The 23,802-nt window shown below is 49.8% G+C and overlaps 2 protein-coding genes across 9 annotated transcripts in view; one reads left to right on the top strand and one right to left on the bottom strand.

Annotated features, from left to right (window-relative positions):
- The window catches only part of LOC122568510 (homeobox protein Nkx-2.5-like), a 179,611-nt gene that overhangs the window by 113,936 nt on the left and 41,873 nt on the right, over nt 1-23,802 (bottom strand). The window lies entirely within an intron of this gene.
- Nucleotides 804-20,339, top strand: LOC122568466. 2 transcript variants are annotated; one of them, XR_006317086.1, is made up of 4 exons: nt 804-3,046; nt 13,316-13,512; nt 18,097-20,058; nt 20,160-20,339. XR_006317086.1 is itself a non-coding variant. In XM_043728220.1 (3 exons), exons 1-3 carry the CDS (start codon nt 2,014-2,016, stop codon nt 18,340-18,342), a joined length of 1,476 nt encoding a protein of 491 aa, XP_043584155.1. In that variant the 5' UTR covers nt 804-2,013; the 3' UTR covers nt 18,343-20,339. The 2 variants fall into 2 exon arrangements, 1 of the variants encoding a protein (XP_043584155.1); XM_043728220.1 differs by having other exon boundaries at nt 18,097-20,339.

Here is a 23,802-nt window from a genome sequence, read left to right as displayed (position 1 = left end):
TACTCGGTCCGTCATTTCCCGTCTTCAACGGCCAGTCAGTTGGGAATCCACAACAAGCACGTCAAAAACCTGCCAATCAAACTTCCAATTTCCATCAATCACCGACCGTTCGATACCGTCGTCTATCGTAGCCTGGTAGAACGCGAGCCACCCCTGCCTCGTACGTACACCCTCCTACGTGCAAGTCCAGAGATCGCGAAATTTCCGCAGAAAAAATGATCCTGCCCGTTGCAGCAGCACGACCAAGGTATCCCGACAACGTCATTATCTCGTCAAACAGCCGCGTAGCCACGACGACGCGGCGACGCGACGAGGGAAACGAGGAGGAAACGTGCGCGCGCGTACACGCGCGCTCACGCACAGGTACCGACACAGACGCACGCGGGGATTGCCAATCAATTCGCGCATCGCGCCCGGGAATTAGACAATTAGGAGTCGTCACGTTCCCCGAGCAGTCGCCTCATCATCCCAGACCCCGCGTCGTTCCGCTTCAGCCCCTTCGAGCCGACCTTCCCCCACGCTCGTCCACTCGCTCGTTTTCATCCCCACGCGCGACGACGCGCATCAAGCGCCACCACGTTCACGATCCAAGCAACGCCATCTGCCAGACGATGGGAACGCGAGGGGCCAACTCGATTTCCCCGATGCCGAAGCGGGAGAAGAAGTCGAAGGCGACGTTGAAACTGGTGTTGGATTGGCCGAGTCGCGCGGTACAAACACGCCCACCGAACAGGGGTCCGGGTTAGGGCTGTGGTGTGACTGGAGTGGTTCGCATTGGCCGAGGATAGGACACGGTACCGGTTGCACGGGTTCCGCGGGGGCGGCGCGCCACGGCGGCAAGCACCGCGACGCCGGCCGCCACCGAGAAGAGAGAGGACGTCTCGGCAGGCCGCAGCCGCAGCCGAACTGGTAATCAGTGTCGTTTCCGCGCCAGCACCGGCCACCACGCGGCAGATTACGCAGATTACTCTCTGCACACCCCCCGCGCGTAGCCGACCGTTGTGACACCGGATTGTGAGAGTGCGACGGGGACGATACGCGGATCCTAGCTTCGGCTACGAGCTCCGGTTACCTGGGAAATCGTTGCATCGTCTGTTGTAGTTGGACCCTTGGTACGGAATCGTTCGACGGAACTCTGACAACGTATCTGATAGATACGAAGTTGAGAAGTGCGCTTGGTTCTTGGCTCTTGCGATTCGACGTCGTTTCGCAATTGTACTCGCGCGAGAAACTGTGTGCGTCGGACACACAGATCGATATGTATTGACGCGTCGCTGGTTCGTCGAATCGGTACCGAAAAGTGGATCGAAGGAAGAACCGTAAGAGACGGCGTAACGATAATGTCGTTGGCTGCTTGAGCAGAAAGACCGGGAGAAATCGAATCGTCATGCCGGTCTCGTAAAGAAACTGTTGTGACTTTAATGGGGGGATCCGCTCGCGCCGGCTCGGTCGGTCCACGACGATGCGGCGGGTTCTGAGAATAACGGGCTTGGGAGTCGTTCGTCGAATGCCAGCCCGTGAACATTGCCGATGATGCTGCTCAGTATCGAACTAATTGCGAGTCGATAAACTGCTACGATGACGGTCGTCCCTTGGACGTCGCACTGACGTTCGGCAGTTCGCGTCGATAAGCGTGCAGAAGCGAGGAAAACGGAGAACGATGACCACGACGTCGTAGGTCGGTGGACGATACTCGCGTGCCGGTAGAAGACGAACGGTTTCCAAGGATAAAGCGGTGGCGAGTAGCACGTACGTCCGCTCGTTAGCTGCTAGTGGCGTCGAGATAGCCGAGTGAAAATTACGATGTGCGTTAAGTGATCGATGGCGAGGTCTTGCAGAGACATTTAGGAAGCTCGTGCTACGACCGAGGATAGGCGCTACGGCAAAATTCATAGCCTGGTAACTTGTCGAGAATCCCGAGAGGGAAACGTCGGGAACCTCTCGACCGACAACCTGATCCCACGATCCTCGTTCTCCAGCGGTACGAAAAAGAAGGAACAAAGGGTAATCGGCATGAGTAACAGCGAGGGCGTGGTGACGGGCCAAGGAACCGGAAACGATCGCCTGTGCGAGGACGTCGATATGGCAACTTCGACGTCCGCGTCGTCCAACTTGAAGCCACGAAGCGGCAAGATCAGCTTCAGCGTGGACTCCCTGCTGAGCGACATGAAGAAGACCGGCGTCAGCGGTGGCGCGTTCGCTCGACGAGAGAGCGACGATCGGATGGATACTGAGAAAAACGTGGACGTGGAAGCGAGGTATCGCGAGTTGCTTCTCGAGCAGCAGAGACTTCAGAGTAGAGAGTTACTAGCGAGGTTGAGTCCACACGGGCTGGCGTTCGCGAATCATCATCATCATCATCATCATCATCCGTCGAGCAGACTGGATCAGGATCATCCGTCGGCCGGTCGGCAGGAGATTCTCACCGTGAAGGATTTCTCGAGAACGGCCAGCCACGACAAGTCTTCGTCGCCGATTAGAATAGACCAGGAGGTACAGAGGGATCGAGACGATCGGCGATTGTCCGCCAGTTCGCCGGCCAACAGGATCGCCGAATCTATGATTCAGAGGGAACGCGGCCAGGAAGAGGACGAGAGGATGGACAGGATCGCTGGTCCGCGATCCGTGTCGCCGGTCAGTAGACGAGAGATCATGGACGATAGAAGCGACTCCGAGGCGAATCGTTCGCTGGAAGGCGACAGGACCACCGATCATTTGGATCTGGAGGATCAAGAGATCAGAAGCGTGGGACAGTCGGAGGATTTAAACGTGATGGACTCGGACTGCGAGCTGGACAGAGAGCTGGACAACAATCAAGAGAAGGAGGAGAAGTCGAGTCCGGTAGTGCCTCAACCGATTCATCCAGGAGTTCAGAGGCCGTCTCAAGGACCGCCTTACCTAGCCGGTGCACCCGGTGCACCCGGCTGGAATCCTGCGGGATTTCCGCATTCTCTCGCGGGCTTCGCGTGGCTACCCCCACCTCCGCATCCGCACAATCCTCACGGACATCTTTACACGCCTCACGGAGGGCCAACTAGTCCGAACGGTAAGTACCTTTCTACCTTCTGTCCGACCTTCGACCCCGTCCGACCTTCGACCCCGTCCGTTTCCATCCACGCGTTTCCGTAAGGACGGTGCCACTTGCCGGTCCGGAACAGAATCGCCGGATCGAACGGCGCGATCGACGAAGGAATGGAAGTTTCGTTGGAAACGAAAGGCACGAGAGCGAGCAGCGAGGCCCGTGATTTAAATGGCAGGCCCAAGAGGCAGCGTGTTCGAGTCCGCCAGAGAGACGGAAGCCGCTTATTATAAAATAAACGATGGCACCGCTATCGCGCGTCCCACATCTCGCGCTCGAGTCGACCGTAATTGCGCGCGCAATTTTACAGCCGAATTGATCCCTTCGTACAGATTATTCGCAATAAAAGAGTCCCTTAAGAGCGCGTTTAATCGTCGGTTGTAAAAACGAGACGCGTATAATCCACCATGGTATCGCCTTATCGAAACAGAGCCGGCGCGCGTGCATCCTACTCGATGAAACTCGCTTCCTCTCGCTACTTGCTAACACGATCTCGCTATTACGATCTCGGTTCCTGAACCAACCTGTACCACGACGTTGGAAATACACGGGCGAATCTCAGAAATAACAAAGCCCACCTCCTAAATGGTATAAACGGAAGAAAATGGGAAACCGGTTGGCGTGAAACCGCTTGAAATTCAGGCGAACCGTAGAAAGGAGCATCGATTCGCGGCTGGCGCGCGCGCGCGCAACCCATTATTCTCCGGCATCAAAGCCACATCGCGCGGTTCGCCGGTGGAATATTAGCCGAGGGCCGGGTACACGCTACTTATCAAGCCGATTTACGGGTACGGCGTAACTAACTTGCCTCCGTAAATCGTTATTCTCGTTTCTTTTTCGCCTATCGGCGGTGGGTTGCGAGCCGCGCGGCCGTCCCAGGTTACAATGTTGATGATTAGGAAGGAGTACGCCGGGTGCCGGTGGCACAGGCCACGACACTCGTAACACGCAGCCCCATAACGCTCGATATTAGCGTTGCCGGTCACGCGAGAACCCGGTTATTATCGGAATTACGTGCTAAAGCGTTCGCCACTGGTCCGCTTCTCCGGCTACGGCTACGTAATTCAACTCTGGAACTCGGAAGTTGTTAGGCTAGAAAAGCCTTTCCACCTCGAGAAGAGACCACGCTGTGTACGCAGTTCTCTCGCGGATTTATAGTAGGTTTTTCCTCGGGTTGGTTCTACGTGGAATTTCGCATTTTGGCAACGATACATACGCGTTGAAAGGGCGCGTCGTCGATATCCGCGAACGAAAGTAAACGATCAAAGCAGACTCTGAAATCGGGTATCGCGAGATTGTTAGATTCGACGGAAAAATGATTTATTAACGAACGGATGACGCGTTCACGGCAAACACGATGATTGGACGTAACGAATCTTTTACGTTTGGTTTTCGTATCGCGATACGCGACGCGACATGCACAATGCAGAGACGCATTTTTCTGAATCGCGCTCTTTATCTTCACGCCAAAGATCTAACGACGACGGTTTCCAGTTTCTCGACTTTGTTGCGTTAATGTCGCTCGAACAATGACGATGATTAACAATTCGCGATCCTTTGATACTAACTACCCAGGCTATTAGACGCACCTTCCATCCTTCGTTTCCTGGTTGAGCGTTCGTTCTCATCCTGACGCGGATGAGAAACGAGAATCGTTGTTTACGAGGCGAAACGAAATATGTATTTGAAAGTTCGCGGATAGCAGCGCGTCGATGTATCCAGGGAAAACTGTTAGTCGCGTCGGTATCGGTGACGTCTGGTGTCGCAACGATTTCCACGAAGCGATTTGCTCGGCGAAAAAATCGGTCTTCGACGTTAGAGGACTATGACGACCGAGTAAATCACCGATTGACTGGAATTACTTTTGTTTCCTGTCGAGCTAGGGCGTGGAATACGTCAACCACGCGAAATAATCGGTCAATTAAACCAGCTGGCTACCCGTTTCGATCCATGAATCGTTCTACTCGCGGAAACGCACCGTGGCAATGCCTTCGCTCCTGATTCTGACATCCACGTCGATTCTTACACGTAATTGACAATTTCACCTTGTCGATGACAGCTTTGCGTCAACCGCTTTAAAGTCTCGCAATTCTGCCTAGCTCCAATTAAAATTTTTACTCCTGCTAAATTAACTTCGTTCAGAGAATTCGGGATCGAAGTCTTACAGGTTCTCCTCTTCTTTTCGCTAAAAGGTATTTTCACTCTCGTTCGATGTCTCGTAAATTAAAATTTCGCAGGTCGATAACAGTTCCTCGGAGTCTCGACCTCCGATTAAAACTGCTGCCACCTCCCCCCCAATAAACGTTTATTTAAAAAAATCTTCCACGAACCTATGAGATAAAATATATAAACAAAAAGGATATATACTACACTCTCATTGGTTGTCCCTTCGTCCGAATCTCGACGGCCTATGCGAAAATCGACAAATCATGCAAAACGGGGACTCTAGGGAAGCGCGGTTGCGTTGTTCTCGCCGGCGAAATTACGAACGTTACGGTAGTGGGAAACACGCGTCGTTTCCGAGAAAGAAATCTCGAAGGTCGTTAAAGGCTGGTAGAAAAATCTCGGGGAAGGAACGCGAACGCGTACGTGTGGAAGAGACGTACTTCTCTCGGGTAGTGTCGTTACCACCGTGTAGCCGAACGCTGAAGACAGGGGATGGACACAGGGAGATGTACTCGGTAGTTCTCGAGCTCTGAGCAGCATGATAGAGTCATACATAACGCCGGCCATCCATAATGCATTCAAGTCGGTCTAAAAACTGCCCTTGTTAGGTTCGCCCTGGCACACCCAGCTTCCTGACCAACCTCATCCACTCGCGCTTTTTGCGAATAATAACGACAAACCGCTCGCCTCTCCTCTCCCCTCTCTCTACGCTCTTCTCCTTCTCTATATTTTCGAGTCACGATATTTCCTCCGTCTCCTTTTCTCCCTACTATCGCCCCCTGCGTGATCTTTTTCGTTCGCTTTGCAGCGCGAGACCAATTACCCGCGTCTCTCGACCGAGCTCCGGCGAAGTTGATCCGTTTCGAATTTCCTCGACGCTGATTAACGCAATCTTTCCCGTTCCTTCGCTGTCCCGGTGGATGGCCACTGATTAGACGGCATCTCTTCGAGGTGAACGAGTTTTTCGAGCGCGTACGACGCTAGTCGTGGGTGACGACGGTTCGACGTGGCGAACGTGGAATTTCGAGGGTGTTCCGGGACGATCCACAGACGCCAGACATTAGGATGCTTTCGGTAGTTAGCTTCCTTCGGCGGATGCCTGTTCTACGCCGAGATTCGTTCGCTATCACTTCACCTTCGGTTTTTCAGCAGACGTTGCAATCTGGCGAGTGGAATGGCGATTAGATGGATCGGCCAGTTGATGAAGCGAGAGGCGTGCAAGGTGTATGAATATTATCTCGCGAACGTTCAACGTTCCCGTTGCACCATCTGTTAAAATGTCGTTGGGAACTTGCGAGCGGCTGCGTACGTTCGTAGCTCTCGCGGGGCATCGAATCTTTCGTTGGTCGGGCAAATTGCTGCTAGTAAAGCGAACTCGTTCTCGGCTAAATTCGTCGGTGGTCATCGTCGAACGATAGAAACGCGAATGCCGTTGCGTGTCGACGAAATATTCAGCGAAGAACAACGCATTGCCGACAGCTGTGAACGGAGTGCCTTCGTTGCCACGCAAAAACTTAGCCAGACCGCGAGGAGTCGTGTTGCAAATTCTAATTGCCCTGCTTTCACCTAGCTTCGGCCGTTTTTGCTTTTCCGATTCCTACTTGCGGAGTGACGTGCGAAACTTCGACCATAACCTTCGAAATCTCTGTTTCTATAAAAATCCAACTTCCGAACTCTATTCTCGATGGCGTTGATCGCGATCGGTTCGTAGAAACGTCGTGAAATCGTGCGAAGAATGGCAGGCGTCAGCGAAAAGTTAGACGATGGAAAGCTCATCAGAGAGTCAGGGTGGTTATCAGAAAGGCAGGGGTAGAGAGGAGGGAGGGTGTGTGTGATACTAGCCTCGTCCAGCCGATAGATAATCCGTAGGCCTGTCACTGGGCGGTGGCGTTTCGAAAATTATGAATACGGACGTCATTTATAACGCTCGAACGCCACCGTCGGCCTGTACGCATTTATCTGCTGGCCTCCGTGTCCAGGAATGAATTAACGACGCTCGTCCCCGATGATGTTCCACAAAATATTTCGAACAATTCATCATTCCTGCCCGAGCGTAATTACCGTCCACATAGCGTTTCGTCGGGGAAACGAGCACCGCCGACGGTCTGCCGCGGTTTTTCCGGAAGTCGGCCCAAGAAAATCCACCCCTTGGCGCGTTAATTGCCGTGAAACGAGCCCTTTCTTCTCGTTTATTGGTAATCATCAACCACCGACATTCTTCCACAAGCGTATCGATATCTTTGCGTATTCTTGGCAGCGGTTCAGGTTTTTTAACAGGACGTTTCTAAGAATCGAAGAGATGCAGCAGCGATAACGAGGCGCGGATGCGATACGAAGAGAAGAGGGAAGAACGTAATAATAAGCCACGTTTCTCATTTTCTACAGCACAGCAATTTCAAAACTCGGTAGGTCGCGTAGTCGATCGATCCCGCGTTAGCGCAATTGCCTTTTGGTTGGATGTTGCGCTTGAACGTGCGTTTTCTCGTCCTCTTCAAAATTCTTAATCTGCTTGACTGGTTAATTACACCTTTGACCGCTACAAAATTTGATCGACCTCTCGGTTGTTCTTGAAAGCACGACGTCTCTGCGACTAACAAGTTGTTTTCCTTTTCAATCGCGTAATACCAACATTCTTCTGCTTGATGACAATGCGACGCTAAAATGCACGGACATGAGGAAAAACACACTTATCGTGCTTTTTCTACGCGATTCTCGTATTCGAGGCTATTGAAGACGACAGAGAAACGAATTACAGCGTGGAGTCGGACGCTAATGAATCACATTCATTTGCAACGTTTTGTACAATTCGGCGGCTGTTGGATACGTTGAGTTAGATACCGCCGATGGTAGATAAGTAACTCCGCCGGACACGCCGAGGTAGGATAAATGGTGCACACCTGTTCGACGGATTTTTATGGAAGCTGCTTTCAGATTCATGGAGAATTTGAGAGAGACGGTTGTTCGCTATTCGATAACGCGATGAATTAGCATCTCGCCGGCTTCTCATGGGATTACTGTATCTACATTCACCGCATAGCCAAATAAACTAAATAAACCGCACAGAGACATCCGTCGACCTTGTATCTCGATAAAAAAACGAATGAAAGATGTTGAACTTTAGGTAGAACGTCCAACTCTGTCCGTCAACCAAGAATTTGTACAACTATCGTTTGTTCTGATCTTTGCGAAATTTTTCTTTTATAAAAATAGAAAACCAGTAGAACCTATTTTAGAGAATTCATCGCCGAAACTGGGAATTTTTCGACACAGAGAGTCTCACTCGATAGAACGATAAGAACACGTTGCCCTTTGATTTTTCCTAAATGTCGCTATATATATATATATATATTTTCCTTTCCCAACGACGTGACAACCATCGTTTCTAAAATTCGTTAGAACGAAACTGCTGCCGCTGCTAACCAACGTACCGAACACGCAACGCCAACGGAAGTATCGTTCTCTTTATTCTCTGACTCGATCGATATTCCATTCATGCCGATTTTTATCGCTAATTATGCGGCGCAGCAAACGAACGATCCGCATGCACGTTCGGAGATCGTTATTAACGCGTTTAATTAGCGCAGTTCGAGCGCGTGGCTGGGTCTAGCGCAGCGCGGTCCGCGCGCGATTTCTCGGTGAAACGATACGGGAATATTCGACAACGAACGACAACGAACGGACGAAACAATGCGATCGTACGCGCCTGACGCATCTAGCCTCGTTAGTCCCTGCGTAGCATGTGGTAATTAACGAGAATTAATTGGCTAGCAAGAAGAACATATCGATCTGTTGCGCGACTGGAATCGCCGATTCACGGAGACGCGTGCTTGCGACTCGAAGGATTTCTCTTCCGATTGTGGTGCGTTTCATCGCGCGTCGATCGATGTCTCGTTAATTGCGAATCTCCAGCAGATCGAATAATTAAGTTTTCGTTAGGTCTCCGTGTCTTATTCGATAAGGGAATCAAAGAAACAACAATCTTATCGTCTTCTTGGCGGAAAACAACGTGGACGTTGTTGGACTTTTAGTAAATTATATGAAATTATGCACAGGTACTTGTACCGTGTTCGTTCGTAGCAGCTAACGCAAGTAACACGACTAACGTTTCTATAATATTTCTCAATACTCGTTACAACCTGATATTTAGGTGAAAAATTAACGTCAAAGCGTTTAACGTAGAGTATGCTGGAGGATAGAGATGTGGCAAAAAGTGATATTGCCATAACACGGAAACTGGTAGAAGATTGAACGATAAAAGAAAATTATATAGGAAGAACAACGCGCGCTTGCTATCCCAGCGGCTTATGATCCGCAATTAATCGTAGAAAGCGGGCAAATTAGTAATCAGGTGCAACTTATTGCAGCAGAGAAGGAGTAAAAGTTTAATTGGTCGGTTGGAGTTGGAGGTTCGTCTTATTTGCGAAAGAGTCGGAAACTTTGTCTCGTTGCTTGCCGAGAGTCGACGAATATCTGGATTCTCCGCGGAGAACGTTCGCGCGTATACGCTGCCACGTATCGATCATAAATTATGCGAACATTTAATTAGCAGAAATTAATTGTCGTTCATAAGAAACATATTGAACGAGGGGCCGGTGATTAGTAAGAGACGTAACTGGCCGAGATACGCGAATTGTTAGCGCGATATCGCGAGCGTCGACAGAGAGCGAAAGATGAAACCCGTTTCGTTCTGCGTTTCATCAGCGACTATTTTACCCGGCAAAGAATTTATTGCCGCCGCGATGGAGCAACTTCATTGGGAATTCATTACTCTTTCCCTCGCGAGCAGATAATGCGCGAGATGTATGGAGAAGAAGCTCGCGATACAAATGATCCGCGATAAATCTCGATAATTAATAACGAGCATTCTATACGACTCCGTGACACGGAATTATCGGTAAAAAAAAAAAGGTAAGAAAGCGTAGGCGCGGAAAAAGCGATACTTTAAGGGCAACTTTCTCGTGTTGCGTTCTAAAATGTTTTAAACCGTTAAATATCGAATATAGTAGGTACATACGTTCAAGCAACCGTTAATTACGACCATTCGATTTTACTCGATCTTCACGTCGGCCACGACTAATTGCTTTCTTCCATCGCAGTTCCAATTACGAGGCACAAAAAGCGAGGCGATCGCAGTCGCTTGTCTTATCGGAACTGGGATTTACGCTATCGTTGGCCGATTAACATCGTTTGTACATCGAAGCTGTTTCCCGGACGAGGAGAGCTTTTCACGCGCTATAGATTTCTAATTGGCTTTCTCTGCCGCGGGAACAGCCACGCGAATATTCGAATCTACGCTCGAAGCTTGTTTTCGCGAAAGGTATTCCTTTCGAAAATCCTGGATCGTTTCCTCGAGTAACGCCGTTGCGAACGCCTCTCAGCGGCCAAGTGTCGCAAGCGGCCGATGCAATCGCCCATTGAAACTTCCGTGTCCCACGTGGTGCCGGGAGACAATGCCAAGCCAAACTCGCACACAAACGCGAGAACGCGAAAGGAAAGAGCGCAAAAGTTCCGCCAGGCTGGCCAGGGACAGGCGCAGGTGCTTTGTCCACGCGCTCCGCGGAAAGTCAGGCCGCAAGATATATTTCCTCGGAGATCCTAGCGAGCGTTTAATTAGCAGAAATTAATTAGCCTCTAAGAGGAACATATTGATCGGTTATGTGAGCGGACTAGCCAAGCAGGCTGGTCGATAGCGGTGAAACGGGCAACGCCAACCAGAATGGAAGACGTAATACCGATGTCGCGACAGATCCGCTGGACAATGCCGCCAGCCCGTTCCCTGCTTTTTGTCCCTGGCCGATCGTTAATTAGCGCGTGGAATTCGCCGTTGCCCCGCTGCTTGCCACGAAATCGTCATCCTTTCGACCCGGTCCTCGACCGAACAGCGGCTTTTTGTCACCGGGGCCGACCAACGAAATCGTCCACACGCCACAATACTCTACCGATCCACCTTCCCGATGCTATACCGATAGTTGTACCTACCGATCGACGACGGACGATCGCTAACGACGCTTGCTTTCTTCGTACCGTTAACGATAATCGAGTATACCGGTGAAGCGACGCGGCGAATTGCGTCCCCTTAATGTCGCCTTGTCCATGGTGAAAATTGCATCGTAAAAATGAATCGACGGACGAGGTAACGGTAGAACGATGGTTTTTACAGAGTGGCTGGAGCTTTCAGGTAAACGAGTAGTAATTAGTTTCTTTGCCGTAGAACCGGCAGACGTTGTAAACGTTCGATCGCAACGGGTAGTATGCGTACGTTGAAACGTACAAGGATGCTCGAAGCTCGCGAGTTCGTTTAAAATACGACGAGACAGTCGTCCTCTGGCGGAGAAAGAATCCGTAGCAAAACGAGAGCGGACCGAAGGAAGGATCGGCTAATGACACGCGTACGAGTTAATCATCGAACGGCGGCAGGACGCGAGGATAATCACCGCGTTGAACGAAACGCGAGCGTAACGGGGAAACGATTTATTTTTATTTCTTTGTTTTTTCTTTCTTTTTTCCTCTTTACGATTCAATTTCATCGATCGTTGGCGACCGATCGGTGGGGAACCGTTGCCTCGGCGGTCGAACGTGCCCGGGTTCGCTTCTGTAAATTGGGGATTAACGACGAACGCCGCCGACGCTGGTCGCGGAGAAACGCGCGTGCGCACGCACGACCGACGACCGGGTAATTTATGTGAACGCGATCGTTAACGCGAAACGAGGCTGGATTTTCGCGCTGCCATCTCGATCGTTTCTGTCTCTTTGTCTTTTTCTTTCCCTGTCTTGAGTTTCTTGTCGTCGATGAAAGTCCAGTTGGCGTTCTGTACTTGGTTCGTGTCGAACCTGAGGTGAATTTGTTGAGCACTCGCGTACGCCGATTTCCAAAAGAGGACGATCTTGCCATTTCGTACGAGCGTCGATACCCCGAAGCCAAGGACTAAGCTTAAGGCGTTGGAACAATGAAATCACGCAAAATCGTTCTCGACGAACCGAATCGAAATCGGTAAAGGAAGGAAACCGGTAAAAGTTTAGCGCGTTTTCGTTGAAATGGTCGCGCGCGCGCGCGCGCGCACTAATTAACGGCCGCCGATGAACGTTATCGGTGGCTCGCGGATAATTATTATGCAACGCATACACGGGAATAACGTGACGATAATTTCGTACCATCCGAACAAATCTGCGCGGACATGATTAATATTACGAACTTTGTAACGCTATCGGATATTCGAGAGCGTCTCTCTCGTTTCTATCGCGTTCGATGACATAATAAACGATAAACGTATACATATAAATATATACATATACATGTATGTAGCATGGACGATCTTCCTTTCGCTGTTTCGATCGACCGACATAATGCATTTTTAATCGATCGAGTGCCGCCCGAAGGAAGAGACAGACGGAAGGAACGTGTGTTCGCGTTCGTTGTATATAAATAGCGGTCTAGTAAGTAAGCGTAAATATCCGTAAATGCATTTATCATTAACGAGTGGCATGGAGAAAGATGATGAAAATAATGGTATAATTGCAACTTCCCTTCTCTCTTCTTTCCATCGTCTTTCGCCGTGCGTCGGTAGCCACGATATCGAACGTTAATTTATCAGCCTCCGATAGTACGACAATAATTACCTGGACTATCGCATCACCAAAAAATACTCTACGGTTCCGCGCCGACGATATCTTAATTCGCTCTCCCGATGTGATCGTTCGTGTTAATTTAATCCGCGTGTAGACATATTCTCTCGTGTAGCGATCGAACGAGCGCTGCGCTATTGCGGTCGTGGACATCGCCAGTTTATAACGTTGCCTCTTAAACTGGCGCGTTTCGCTACCTTTGCTTCGGCAGATTACGTAATTAGTCTATCTACCTCGAACATTAATTAATTCCTTGGTTCTTCGCGCAAGTATCTTTGAAAAGGTACGACACTCTATTCGACAACACCCTGTTTCACAGATCTTGCAAAAGATGCTCGACTTCCTTCAAATAAATCTCTAATTCGCCAGAGTCGACGATGCTGGGAGAACCAGTCCCCGTTCAATCGTGTTTTGTCACTGATCGGCAGTTTTTCGAATCTGTTGCAGGCGATCTGAGGCTGCCAGGACCGGGGCCAGGGCCGGTCAGGTGCACCCTGAGGAAGCACAAGCCAAATCGCAAGCCGAGGACACCGTTCACCACGCAGCAGCTGCTCTCCCTGGAGAAAAAATTTCGCGAAAAGCAGTACCTAACTATCGCCGAACGAGCGGAATTCTCGTCGTCCCTTCACCTCACGGAAACGCAGGTGAGGCTGGTCGAAAGAGTTTGCCATTAAGCTTCTAACCGCCGCGAACAATTAGCCATTAGAGGAGAAGCGTTTTGCGCGCGGCTTTGCAAACGCGTGTAGCTCGAACGTAAAGAAATGCTGTGCGTTTAGTTGGTATACTCCGTAGAGTATCGCTCGAAGAAATTACGTACTACGGCGGAGATAATCAAACGATCGTAAATTTGTATGTCCTCGTTGAGTGGTCGAAAGTAAATAACGGATGCTCAAGTACCAATATGGAAATTGACTATTAGGTTTTGAAAATGTGTATAGTAAAGCTAAACGGTTTAACTAAACGTGTCTGGGAAGAAGACGAAGATTTACCGGCTATCTCCTCTTATTAGTTCCGACGATACGAGATAATGCACGGAAAACCGATGTTGAGCACGTCTGTGCATTTTGTCCCTTTATGAGACGCGCGCAATCTACGAACAGCGCTCGAATGAACGGTGGTTCGCAAGTTCGAATAACAAAAGCTCGGCCGAAGATGAGCGTTAATTTGTTCGTATGAACGAGCTGCGAGTAAACGGCAGTTACACTGCGAGGAGATTTAATCGATCGTTCGGCCAGATATTAGATACTTGGAAATATCGTAGCCTGAAATACGTGGAACTCGAGCTTGTAAGAGGCTAAGAAGCTATTCTCGGAAACGCGTAAATAGAGAAAGTGGCAAAAAAGAGTGGCTCGCACGCAACAAGAGGCTCATTTCGTTCGAAAGCCCGTCCCGTGAACTTACGATTCGTTCGTCCTTTACGTACATTTGTTCGTCTCTCTGTAGTTTCTCGCGATGCTATTTTATTTCCCTCTGTTACGGCCGGTTCGTTCGTTCTTCTTTGTTTCGTAATTGCCCGGCCAGGTCGCGATCGAAATGAGCAAATTCTTGTCTGGTTCTCGCGCATCAGATACATCACATCGAGGCGGGTAATTACACACCCTTCTACGGAGTCGGCTGGCAATTAACATGATTGACGTTAATTAAATTGAACGTAATGAAATGATATTATACGTAATTTTTGTATCAGGCGAAATGATCGGCGCTCATTTGGCGCGCAACGAACAGAAGACGCTTTTAAATGCCGCCGGTAACGGATCGACCGGGCCGAATTGTTTTCTCCGTTCTATGCATCGTCGTACGTACGCGCGACACCGTGGCGAATCAAAATACATACACGAATTCGTTTCGGTTTTTCGGAGTTTCCGTGCGTTTTTGCGACACCCGATCAGGCGCGCTCGCTTCAGGCGTCGTTTCTTTCAAACTTTACGTCGACCAAGTTTCAAAATGTTTTATATAACGCGCGCAACATATTCGTAAAAAGTGTTTCTAGGAGTGTTAGGATACTTTCACGAACAACTGTACATTGTAGGCGATATAATTGCGATACTAAGAAGGACTTACCATGTACACGCGTAACTATACCACGGCTTGACCGGATCTATAAATTCACCTGCTTGTAGAGACTCGTAAAGTCGATACGCCGGTTCATTTGCTATGTGCACCTTGTAAAATTGACTACGAATAACGAAAACTCGGCTGGAACATTGAAAAGTGTTTTTATCGATACGCTGGGGTAGAAAGAGCACGATGATTAGCTGTCTGACCCTAACTTTCTGCCTCTACTACTAATTTGTACTAGACGCGGTGAACTGTTTCCTCCGCTGATGATAACGAAATACACGCTCTGCCGGGATATTAATTAACCACAGTACTAAGCCGCTAATCATCGCCGGTGCAAGTATGTTTGAAATTGATCGTGTCTTACGAGACAGAAATTTGTCAGACGAATCGTAATCTCGCGGCCGACCGATTCGATTCGTTTAACGGTCGTTTAAATAGCGATGAGAGAAAAATCCTGGGAACGAGGTAAGCCGTAATAAAATTAACCAGCCAGCGTTTACGCCAGCTAGACGTTCGTTGTCCCGCAACACGTGTAGCAGCCAGACCAAAAAGACGATCGTCATCAGGCCATTATCGTTCGTAGCTCGGCTAGCGTGCTCGAATACACTTTGCGTATTCATTACGATGCATCGGACGAAATGAAGCCTCGTGTCCTGTTCGTTTGCTTGGATAAGCTACGATCGTTCGGTCGCCTCCTGTCTTCCTCGTCCTTCCGAAACGGTCTCGGATCGCCACCCTGCCGGCACTCTCCTCTCGTTATTCACCCACGACGAAGAGGTATGTCCGCGATTTGGGTTGCGATATTCGCGCGGTTACAACAACGCGATAGCGCCGTTTTCTCCGTTCGAAGGATCGATCCTTCTCGAAGGAACGATTCGGCGTTGTTGTTCGTGTGTTTGAAAAATGATCCGTTATGGATCGATTCGATCCAGTCGCCTACGTGCTACAGATAGAGGACAACGATCGAGATTTAACCTGTTCGGTTTCTCTGGTCGAAGGATCGATTTTAATCCTTCGTCACGGTGATCGAGAAAAAGGGAGGATAATTGCAGGAACGGAATAGAAAACGCAGAGGCGGTGCTGCTATTCCCGTGGCTGGAAAATTGAGCGCGCGAACCGCCGATGGTAAAGCGTCAGGCTAACCGTGAAAAACAGGAAGTCGTCGCTGAAGAGAAAAACCACGCGGAATATCGCAATATGTCTTTCCTCCTTCGGGGAACCAGTAACGATTTGATTGCACATTGTCACGCGATGCGAGATTTCTACTTTCTAAGCGACGAGAGTATCCTCCGCGAGGCCTGAGTTACGTACATACGCCTAACGTGTCCGACATCGTGGCTGATTTATTAAAGAGTTACGCGATTTATATCGTTTTTTTTTTTTCTCTCTTTCTTTCTCGCATCTGCATTCTTATTTACCCTTAAACTCCGCAACATTATACCAGCTTTAGCGATCAGATTACGGCTCCTTGAACTCGTTACGCGTGCTCCAGGGTGTTTAATGCTAATTCCCCGGGGAGCTAACGTAGTCGGCGCGCATTACGCTCGATAAAAATAGTGGTAACGAGAATAATAACGACGATAATAGGAAGATCGTCGTTGTTACGCATGCAGCTACTAGGACATTAGCGTTCCGATGATGGATTAAGTAGCTGGATCAAGCCTTCTTCCAACATCCTTCATACTTTAACAGTTAGGAATATTTCAACGACTCCAACAAATCTTTTGAATAATTTCCGTTTAATTCGAACAATCCATTGTTTCATCGAAATCCTACGATCTCGAACACCCGTCGTCTTTCTCCCTTTCTACCTATCGGTGCACCTAAATCCATTCTAATTATAAACCTTTGAGCCAAGGTATCGACAAAAGTAACTCTGACTTGAACGAGTACGATTCTTTATATATCGCTGGTGCGATTAATAACGTCGAAACGACCGTGCACATGGATGCCAATTGATTTCGATGTTCGTTAACTAGTCGTTGACGCGACCAACGAGAACGGAAAATTTTCCAGTGGACGATTGCCACAGGGAAATCGCGATCGATTACTCGTACTTGCTACTAAAAACAGACGCTGAACGCCGGAGCACTGATGGTCGGACAGCGTGTCGTAATTCGATGATTCGCGACGCGGCTACAGCGGCGGCCGCATCTGTCCAAACAGAAAAATTGGCCGGCGACTGTGCAAACACAATTAACCGGCCGAGAGAAGGGTTTCGAGCCGCGAATTCGAGCCGCATATTTTTCCACGTAGCAAGTTTCCAACTACATCGACGAATTCCAACAGGCCGCTCCGTACGACCGGCTGCTTTCACCAATTTGAGCCGGCTAATTACGCGCTAAATAGCCGTTCATGCAGTACCGTGGTGCACCTATTTTCTCTGCTCGCCGTTCAGCTCGATCCCGTCGCGTCCCTTGTTAGACCGCTTACGTACCGCACGCTTGATCGATAGCGTAATTATTTAATTACGCGACCGCGCGTATCGACGCGCTCCTCCCGTCTGTGTCCGTCCACCGCGGCCGTTTTCTACTTTAGCTGCAAGTCGCGTCAAGCTTCCGTGGACCAGTCGTCTGCGAGTACGGGGACGAGGTTCCACGAAAATCCATCTTCGAAATTGTAGATCGCGTAGCGGTAGAAGTAAATTATAAGTCGAAAGTAAGCAGCGTTTTGGGTGTTGATTGCAGTCACTGCTACATACCGGATAATAGCACGAGGTGACGCGGTGCTCGTTTCTGTGGTGACGATTTGTAGAACAAATTTCGAGAACCGAGCGCAGCGACGATCGCTCGTTAAGAATTTTTGCTTCGTGCGATTATTACGTCGTTGTCCGTGCAACGAAATATTTCTCGACTGATCTTGAAGGGGATTTGTAGTCTTGTAAGTCCGAGGAGAACACGGTCGTTTCGTAGAGAAATAACGCAAAGATCAAGAGCGCTTTATTTGCACAAATTACGCAATCTAACGGACGCGTATCGTTCGGCTGTGAGATCTCGCGAACGTCCGATCAGGTTACAAGAGGATACCGCGGAGCCAGTAAGAACCGACGAATGCTTCGGTTTATTTTTTTGACAAAGCCAACTTGTTCGCAACGATAGCGCGAAACAATGGATTCTCGAGACCCTCGGTAACCAGATTTAACCCTTCACGAGTTTCCTCTGTTGCAGGTGAAAATTTGGTTCCAAAACAGGCGAGCGAAGGCGAAGCGCCTGCAGGAGGCGGAAATCGAGAAGCTGAGGCTTTCCGCGAGGCCCTTGTTGCACCCGAGTTTTGGCTCTGGCCTGATGTTCTCCGGAGTGGGGCCTCCTGGAACACCAGGAGTGCCTCCCTTCATCGCGGCGGCCATGGCTAGGCACACCCATGTCGCAGCCGCGGCAGCCATGTTCATGGGGCCCCCTGGACACAGACCTTAATAAGGCAGAGTCGAGCTGCGCCAACTCAAGTCGCTCGAATCCTGGCCAGTCTGCCTCATCCAGACTGCCGAACGACAAGAAACGCGTTGCGAGATTCGATCGAACTCGAACAACTCGCGGAATCGACTGGACCATAGCCTGGCGGCTCGTCGACTTCGTTTGGAAAAGAAAAAACGACAACTGCGAGATTCGTTGGAAGCGACCGTGGAATCGTTGTACGGCTAAGAGGTGGAAGAAACGAGGACCAGAGAGGAATCTGTGGTGGTTTGGAAGATGGTGATGGGTTTGAAGAATTGGTGTTGAAGTTTCGAGATTCGGCAAAGCAGAGAAATTATTTTTCGAGGCGCGATCGGTGTTCGAGAGCGAAACGAAGGGGTGAGAAAATCGGGTGGAACAGATCGGGCAGGAGCTTCGAACGTAGGCTTTTCGAATTTGTGGCAATAAATAATCAGTGATTTGTGATCGCGAGCAAAATAGCGGAGAAAGGAAAGGAGGGAACGTGGTTTTCGAAGGGTGGCATCGCGAACGACGTACCGCGATAATTAAGCGGAAGCTCCACGTTCCAAAAGACATTACGGTCTATCGCCAGGAAGAGGAAAACAAACCGATAACCACCGGTCGGGTGAAAAGCGCGATCTTCAAACTCATCACCGTTGGAGAACCTCGGAGAAATCGGAGATTTCGCTTCCATCGAATCTGCGAAACCTATTCCAGTGACGATAAGTGAACGCGATCTGGTACGGACGTGAAGGAAATTGTACGCGAGGTCGGCGCGAGTTTATAACGCGCGATACGAGAATGCCGGTGTTCGTTCGTCGTAGGAAGCGACGCGACGAAATGTTTTCAGCTTTGGTCGCGAAACGATAAATCGACGGTGACTTTTACCGCCGCGATCATTCGCCAGAGTCAGGGAAAAGTCTTTGAAAACGTGGCACCGAACTCGCTGACTTTCGTTTCTCTTTTATTTTTCTATGTTCGCCCGTTTCTTCGCCTCGAAATCGGTTTATTCCACGCGAAACAGACACGGATGAATTTACAAATACGACGACGAACGTGATCGAATAGTCGCTAGAGGCTGGTCCGTGCGATCGTGACGCGACGGCATTTAGAAAGCATTTTCAAGGCGTTTGATCTCACAATGAAAAAAATCGTACGAAACCGATGTACATATTGTAAATAGACGTCTATCGAATCGCGTAAGTGTACGTATGTATATATAAATATTAATATATCGACGCATGTACAGGACGTTCGGCTTCCGATTTCGCGAAGAGAGAGAGAATGCGACGAAAACCGGAGGCGATCGACGAAAAGAACAAAACGAGAAGCGACTCTCGACGACGTTGTGATCGCGACTCCGCCGTTTCAATTAACCCGCTCCTTCGGCTCGTTTATCCCCCGGAGGGAAATTTACGGGTGAGATAATCGATTAGGTCGAAGAAAAAGAAGAAGAGAGAAATACGCTACGTAGCCGATGACTCCACTCTAGAACAGCTCAGCTAGAATTCCCGCTCGCAAATCGTTCTTTAACGATCGCATCGAACCGAGTCGAGAAGTTCGACAGGTCGGACGTCTCGTTCGTTTAATCGGTCTTTCATCGAGGTACGCGCACACAGAGATTCGAAATTAGAGACTTGACACGCGATCTTCAATATTCTGCGCCGAACGCAACGCAACCGGTGTGACGTAACGAATAAATTCTCTTTTTTCTAAAAGGTACGTAGAAATCCGCGCGTTTTCCCAGCCAAATTCTTCGCTAGATTCGGTAAATGCGAGCGTTAAATGGGATATTTCTTTCTGTTTCACGCGTCCAAAAGGGCGAGGAGAAGCGTAAATTCCGATGGCATCCGCGATCGACTCGAGATGGACGAATGTATCGCGAGCACACTGCGAACGCGACGAGGTCACGGATGTACCTAAGCGCTCTGTATAAATGTAACATGATAATTTATCCATGGAAGTATACCATAGCGAAATAAAAATGATTTCAGTATTTACGCCGACTTGTTATCGATTACTCTTGCGTTTATCCAACCGTAATAAATCTTCGAAGGTTGTCGCGTTATTTCGCGGATCGATCGAGGAGTGACTCGTGAAATCGAAACGAAACGCGAGATCCTTAAGTAATCTGCGTGGCTTTCAGGATACGCGACCAAGAGCAAAAGGTAAGTGGAGGAGAGAGTCATCGAACCTGGATCGATCGTCATTACGTACGATTGAACGGGAGAAAATAAAAGAGTAAAAAGAAAAGAATAATCCGTAGAAGTGAGAGAGAGAGAGAGAGAGAGAGAGGATCGTGGCAACGACCTCGTCTCTTAGTCGAGCGTGATCCTTCGTTGAAAGAAGTATTATGTATATCTTATGGAACGGAGGGAACGAAAGGCGAGGGGAAAAAATAAAAATGAGAGAGAAACGAGGAGAAAAGAGAAATGAAAGAAAAAAAAGGGGGGCTCCGTCGGGCGCAACGAAATGTATCGCAAAGTCATCGGTGAGGAGAGCGACGGTCTCGTATATGGCAAGTAGTCGAGGCAACGGTATAGGGCGGCCGAAAGTGTCCGCCAGATAATTAGAAATATGTTAATCCGGCGTAGCCGCTAATTGGTTTTTGACTAAATTTTTAATTAAGTCTTAAGCCCGGGCGGCGCGCTGATTTATCGCGCGGATCCACCGGCTAATTATAAAATATATGTATACGTACGAGAGACCCACGCACACGTGACGCCGCCGCGTATCTACGCGGACCCCAGCCCCTGTGTATGCACCTGTCTCGAATAATCTGTCCATGAGCGTCGTCGACCACCTTCCATTTCTCCTCGATACGGATATCGACCGTCCAATTAGAATCGATTTCTCCCGTCGCTCGCTTCTTTATCGAAATATTCGATATCGTTAAAAATCCTGAACGATCTACGAACTCTTTATCTCGCGTACCAGGTTACTTTCTCGAAGTAAAGAAGATGTTCGGCAGGAAATTAACGCGTCGTAAGATAAGACGAAGTGGTGTTCGTATCCATAAAGAGTTGGGAATTGGAAAAGAAGAGAGGGCAAGCGATCGTCGCGATTCAAACGGAAATTCGACGTTTCGGTTAGGAGTCGACGCCAATGCGTGCATTCGCGTATACTTACGGGTCCACGTTGCCTATCCGCAAGAACGGGGTAGAGTCAGCGGAGCCACCTTCTCGGACTAAAACGAGAAGGCCGGCGGATCCGTTCCACTGGCACGTCCGATCAAAGAAGTTCGCCGCCTTCTTTGAATCCCTCGGCCGCTCGTAACTGTCGTCCTTTCGTTCGAGACCAGTAGCCTAATTGTTTCTAGCGGAGCCGCTGATACACGGGTTATTAGAAACGGTCAAATCGCCGGAAGTTGTCGCTGTTTTACGACCCGAGTCTTGGTCCGTGCGCTCTCGTTTCTATACGACTCACTTGGAAAAGCACACGACCGAACGCAAACTCGGAAACTCTGTGGCCGTTCGTGGTATTTTAATTGCTGGCAACGTCGATCGGAATCGCGCGACGCGAAACTACGGGTAAATCTTGGCGAATCGCAGAGACACGCATCGCCAGAGACAGAGTATTCGTCAGTAGCGTGACTAGAGGGCACAAAGTACGATCGAGCCGGACGTTGTCACGCCGAACCGACTTTCCCCTCTTTATACGCAACTGCATCTTGGCGGAAGATCACCTACGTGAGCATTCACAGAGATATACGGAGGAAACGATGACGACGATAACAACGAGTGGCTGGAGGAGGTCGAAAGGAAGGCGAGCAAACGCGCAAACATCGACCCTCTACAACGACGATTTACCGTTAAAGGGTTTACAAACAGGCGCCAGGTATTTGCTACGTCCGCGGATCGGAAGCTCTCTCGGTTGCCCCTCTTTGTTCAACGACGCGCGGTCCTTTTCTTTCTCGCTGCTCCATGTCCGCTGCTGGCCTCCGTTTCACCGGATCCCTCTATGCCACAGGAGAGTCTCTGTTACACGCGCTCCGATCGGCGCTCCCATATAGATGAAATTTATGTACGAGGCCGACCGATCCTACGCATGCGGTCACATTGAGCGCTGACAATTAATTAAAGAATAATTTCTTGTCTTCGCGATACCCGGAGGAGCGTCGCCAGTTGGCGGCCAATTATGCCTCCGGACGAGAACGGAATACCAAGCAGGCCTGTCGACGACATCGAGAGAGCCCCTTCGATGTGTCCGCTCCGTGCTACCGCACCTCACCGTCTTCTTTCCTCCCTCCCTCCCTCTCTCTCTCTCTCTCTCGAACCGTCTCTACGACCGACTACTCTTCTTTTCCGTCTGTCGCGTTCCCGCCACGATTCCTTCCCTAACCGTGTTCCACGCATCGCACAATGAGAAACCTGGATCTCGCGCGTCCATCGAGAATTTCAACCGGCACGGGATTTCAAACGGATACGATGGAGCCAGCGAAACGACGAGCGATACGCGTCAGGTTTTCGGCGAATTTCGCAAAGTGTGTTGCATGGGATTAGGAGGAGTGAGGGACGCGTGCGAAAAAGATGGAATTTAAACAAAAAGCAAAAGTGCGTAAATCGTTCGTTCGTTCGTTTGGAATTAAGGTTGAAACGGAGGCGAAATATCGTTCGGTTTCAACGACGACCCGTATCGAGCGTGCGAAAACCGGGGCGTACGAGCTGCGGAATTACAAGCGTGAAATGCGTATGAGCATCGTGTTCGCCGGTTTTCACCAGGATTCACGTCGGACCCGAAAAGGGTAAGAACTGGGGCCAAGCGCTAGCCTCTGGACCGGAAGGCAGCCAGGGAGGGGGGAAAAAATTCACGGTTAACGCGTGCATCGAAAGCAGGCCTCCCCTCGTTCAGTTTATCCAAATTAATTGGTCGTAAATTAAGCGGCTGGTCGGACGAGCACGGCGAAACGAAGCGGGAGCGAGAAGCGGCGAGTGGATCTCTCGGGGCCTCTCTCGGAGAGAGGCCGTCCTGAAACGCGACAGGGACACCGTGATCCACGGTTGCGTGCGTACGACGAGGAGGAGACGCGGAGAAAGGCCGACCAAGACCGAAGAAGACGTAGATAGAACGGAGAGGATGGAGAAAGAGGGAGTTACCCGAGCACGAGGGGAAAAAGAGAATTAAAAAGGCAATGCTAGCCGGGGGACAGTAGCGCATCGACACGCCATTATGTGGCGGCTGGGACTAATTTATACAAGAGAAAGACGAGGATGCCGCGGAAAGTCAATCGTGCCAGTGGCCGGTCGAGCGGGACGAGGACAGCTAGGTGGCGGTCGTTCGGGCGACGAGGACGGAGCGAAGAGATCGCGGGCATTACTTAAAAGAGGGTTCCTAATTGGGAGCCAGCCACTGTTTCGACGGGTGTACCGATGCTCGGATTCGTGTCCCGCAGAAGGGAATTAAGGAGGAAGAAAAAGGGACCGTGGATTCGAGGAAGGAAAGCTTCCTTTCTGCCGACCCTCT

The sequence above is a fragment of the Bombus pyrosoma genome, linkage group LG1 (genome assembly GCF_014825855.1).
Source record: "Bombus pyrosoma isolate SC7728 linkage group LG1, ASM1482585v1, whole genome shotgun sequence".
Lineage (NCBI taxonomy): Eukaryota > Metazoa > Arthropoda > Insecta > Hymenoptera > Apidae > Bombus > Bombus pyrosoma.
The sequence above is the reverse complement of the archived record's forward strand: the minus strand, read 5'-3'. Positions and strand labels throughout refer to the sequence as shown.

Coding starts and splice junctions, on each gene's coding strand:
- LOC122568466 (XM_043728220.1), top strand. CDS start 2,014: ATGAGTAACAGCGAGGGCGTGGTGACGGGCCAAGGAACCGGAAACGAT. Junction 3,047..13,315: donor AGGGCCAACTAGTCCGAACG/GTAAGTACCTTT, acceptor AATCTGTTGCAG/GCGATCTGAGGCTGCCAGGA. Junction 13,513..18,096: donor TTCACCTCACGGAAACGCAG/GTGAGGCTGGTC, acceptor CCTCTGTTGCAG/GTGAAAATTTGGTTCCAAAA.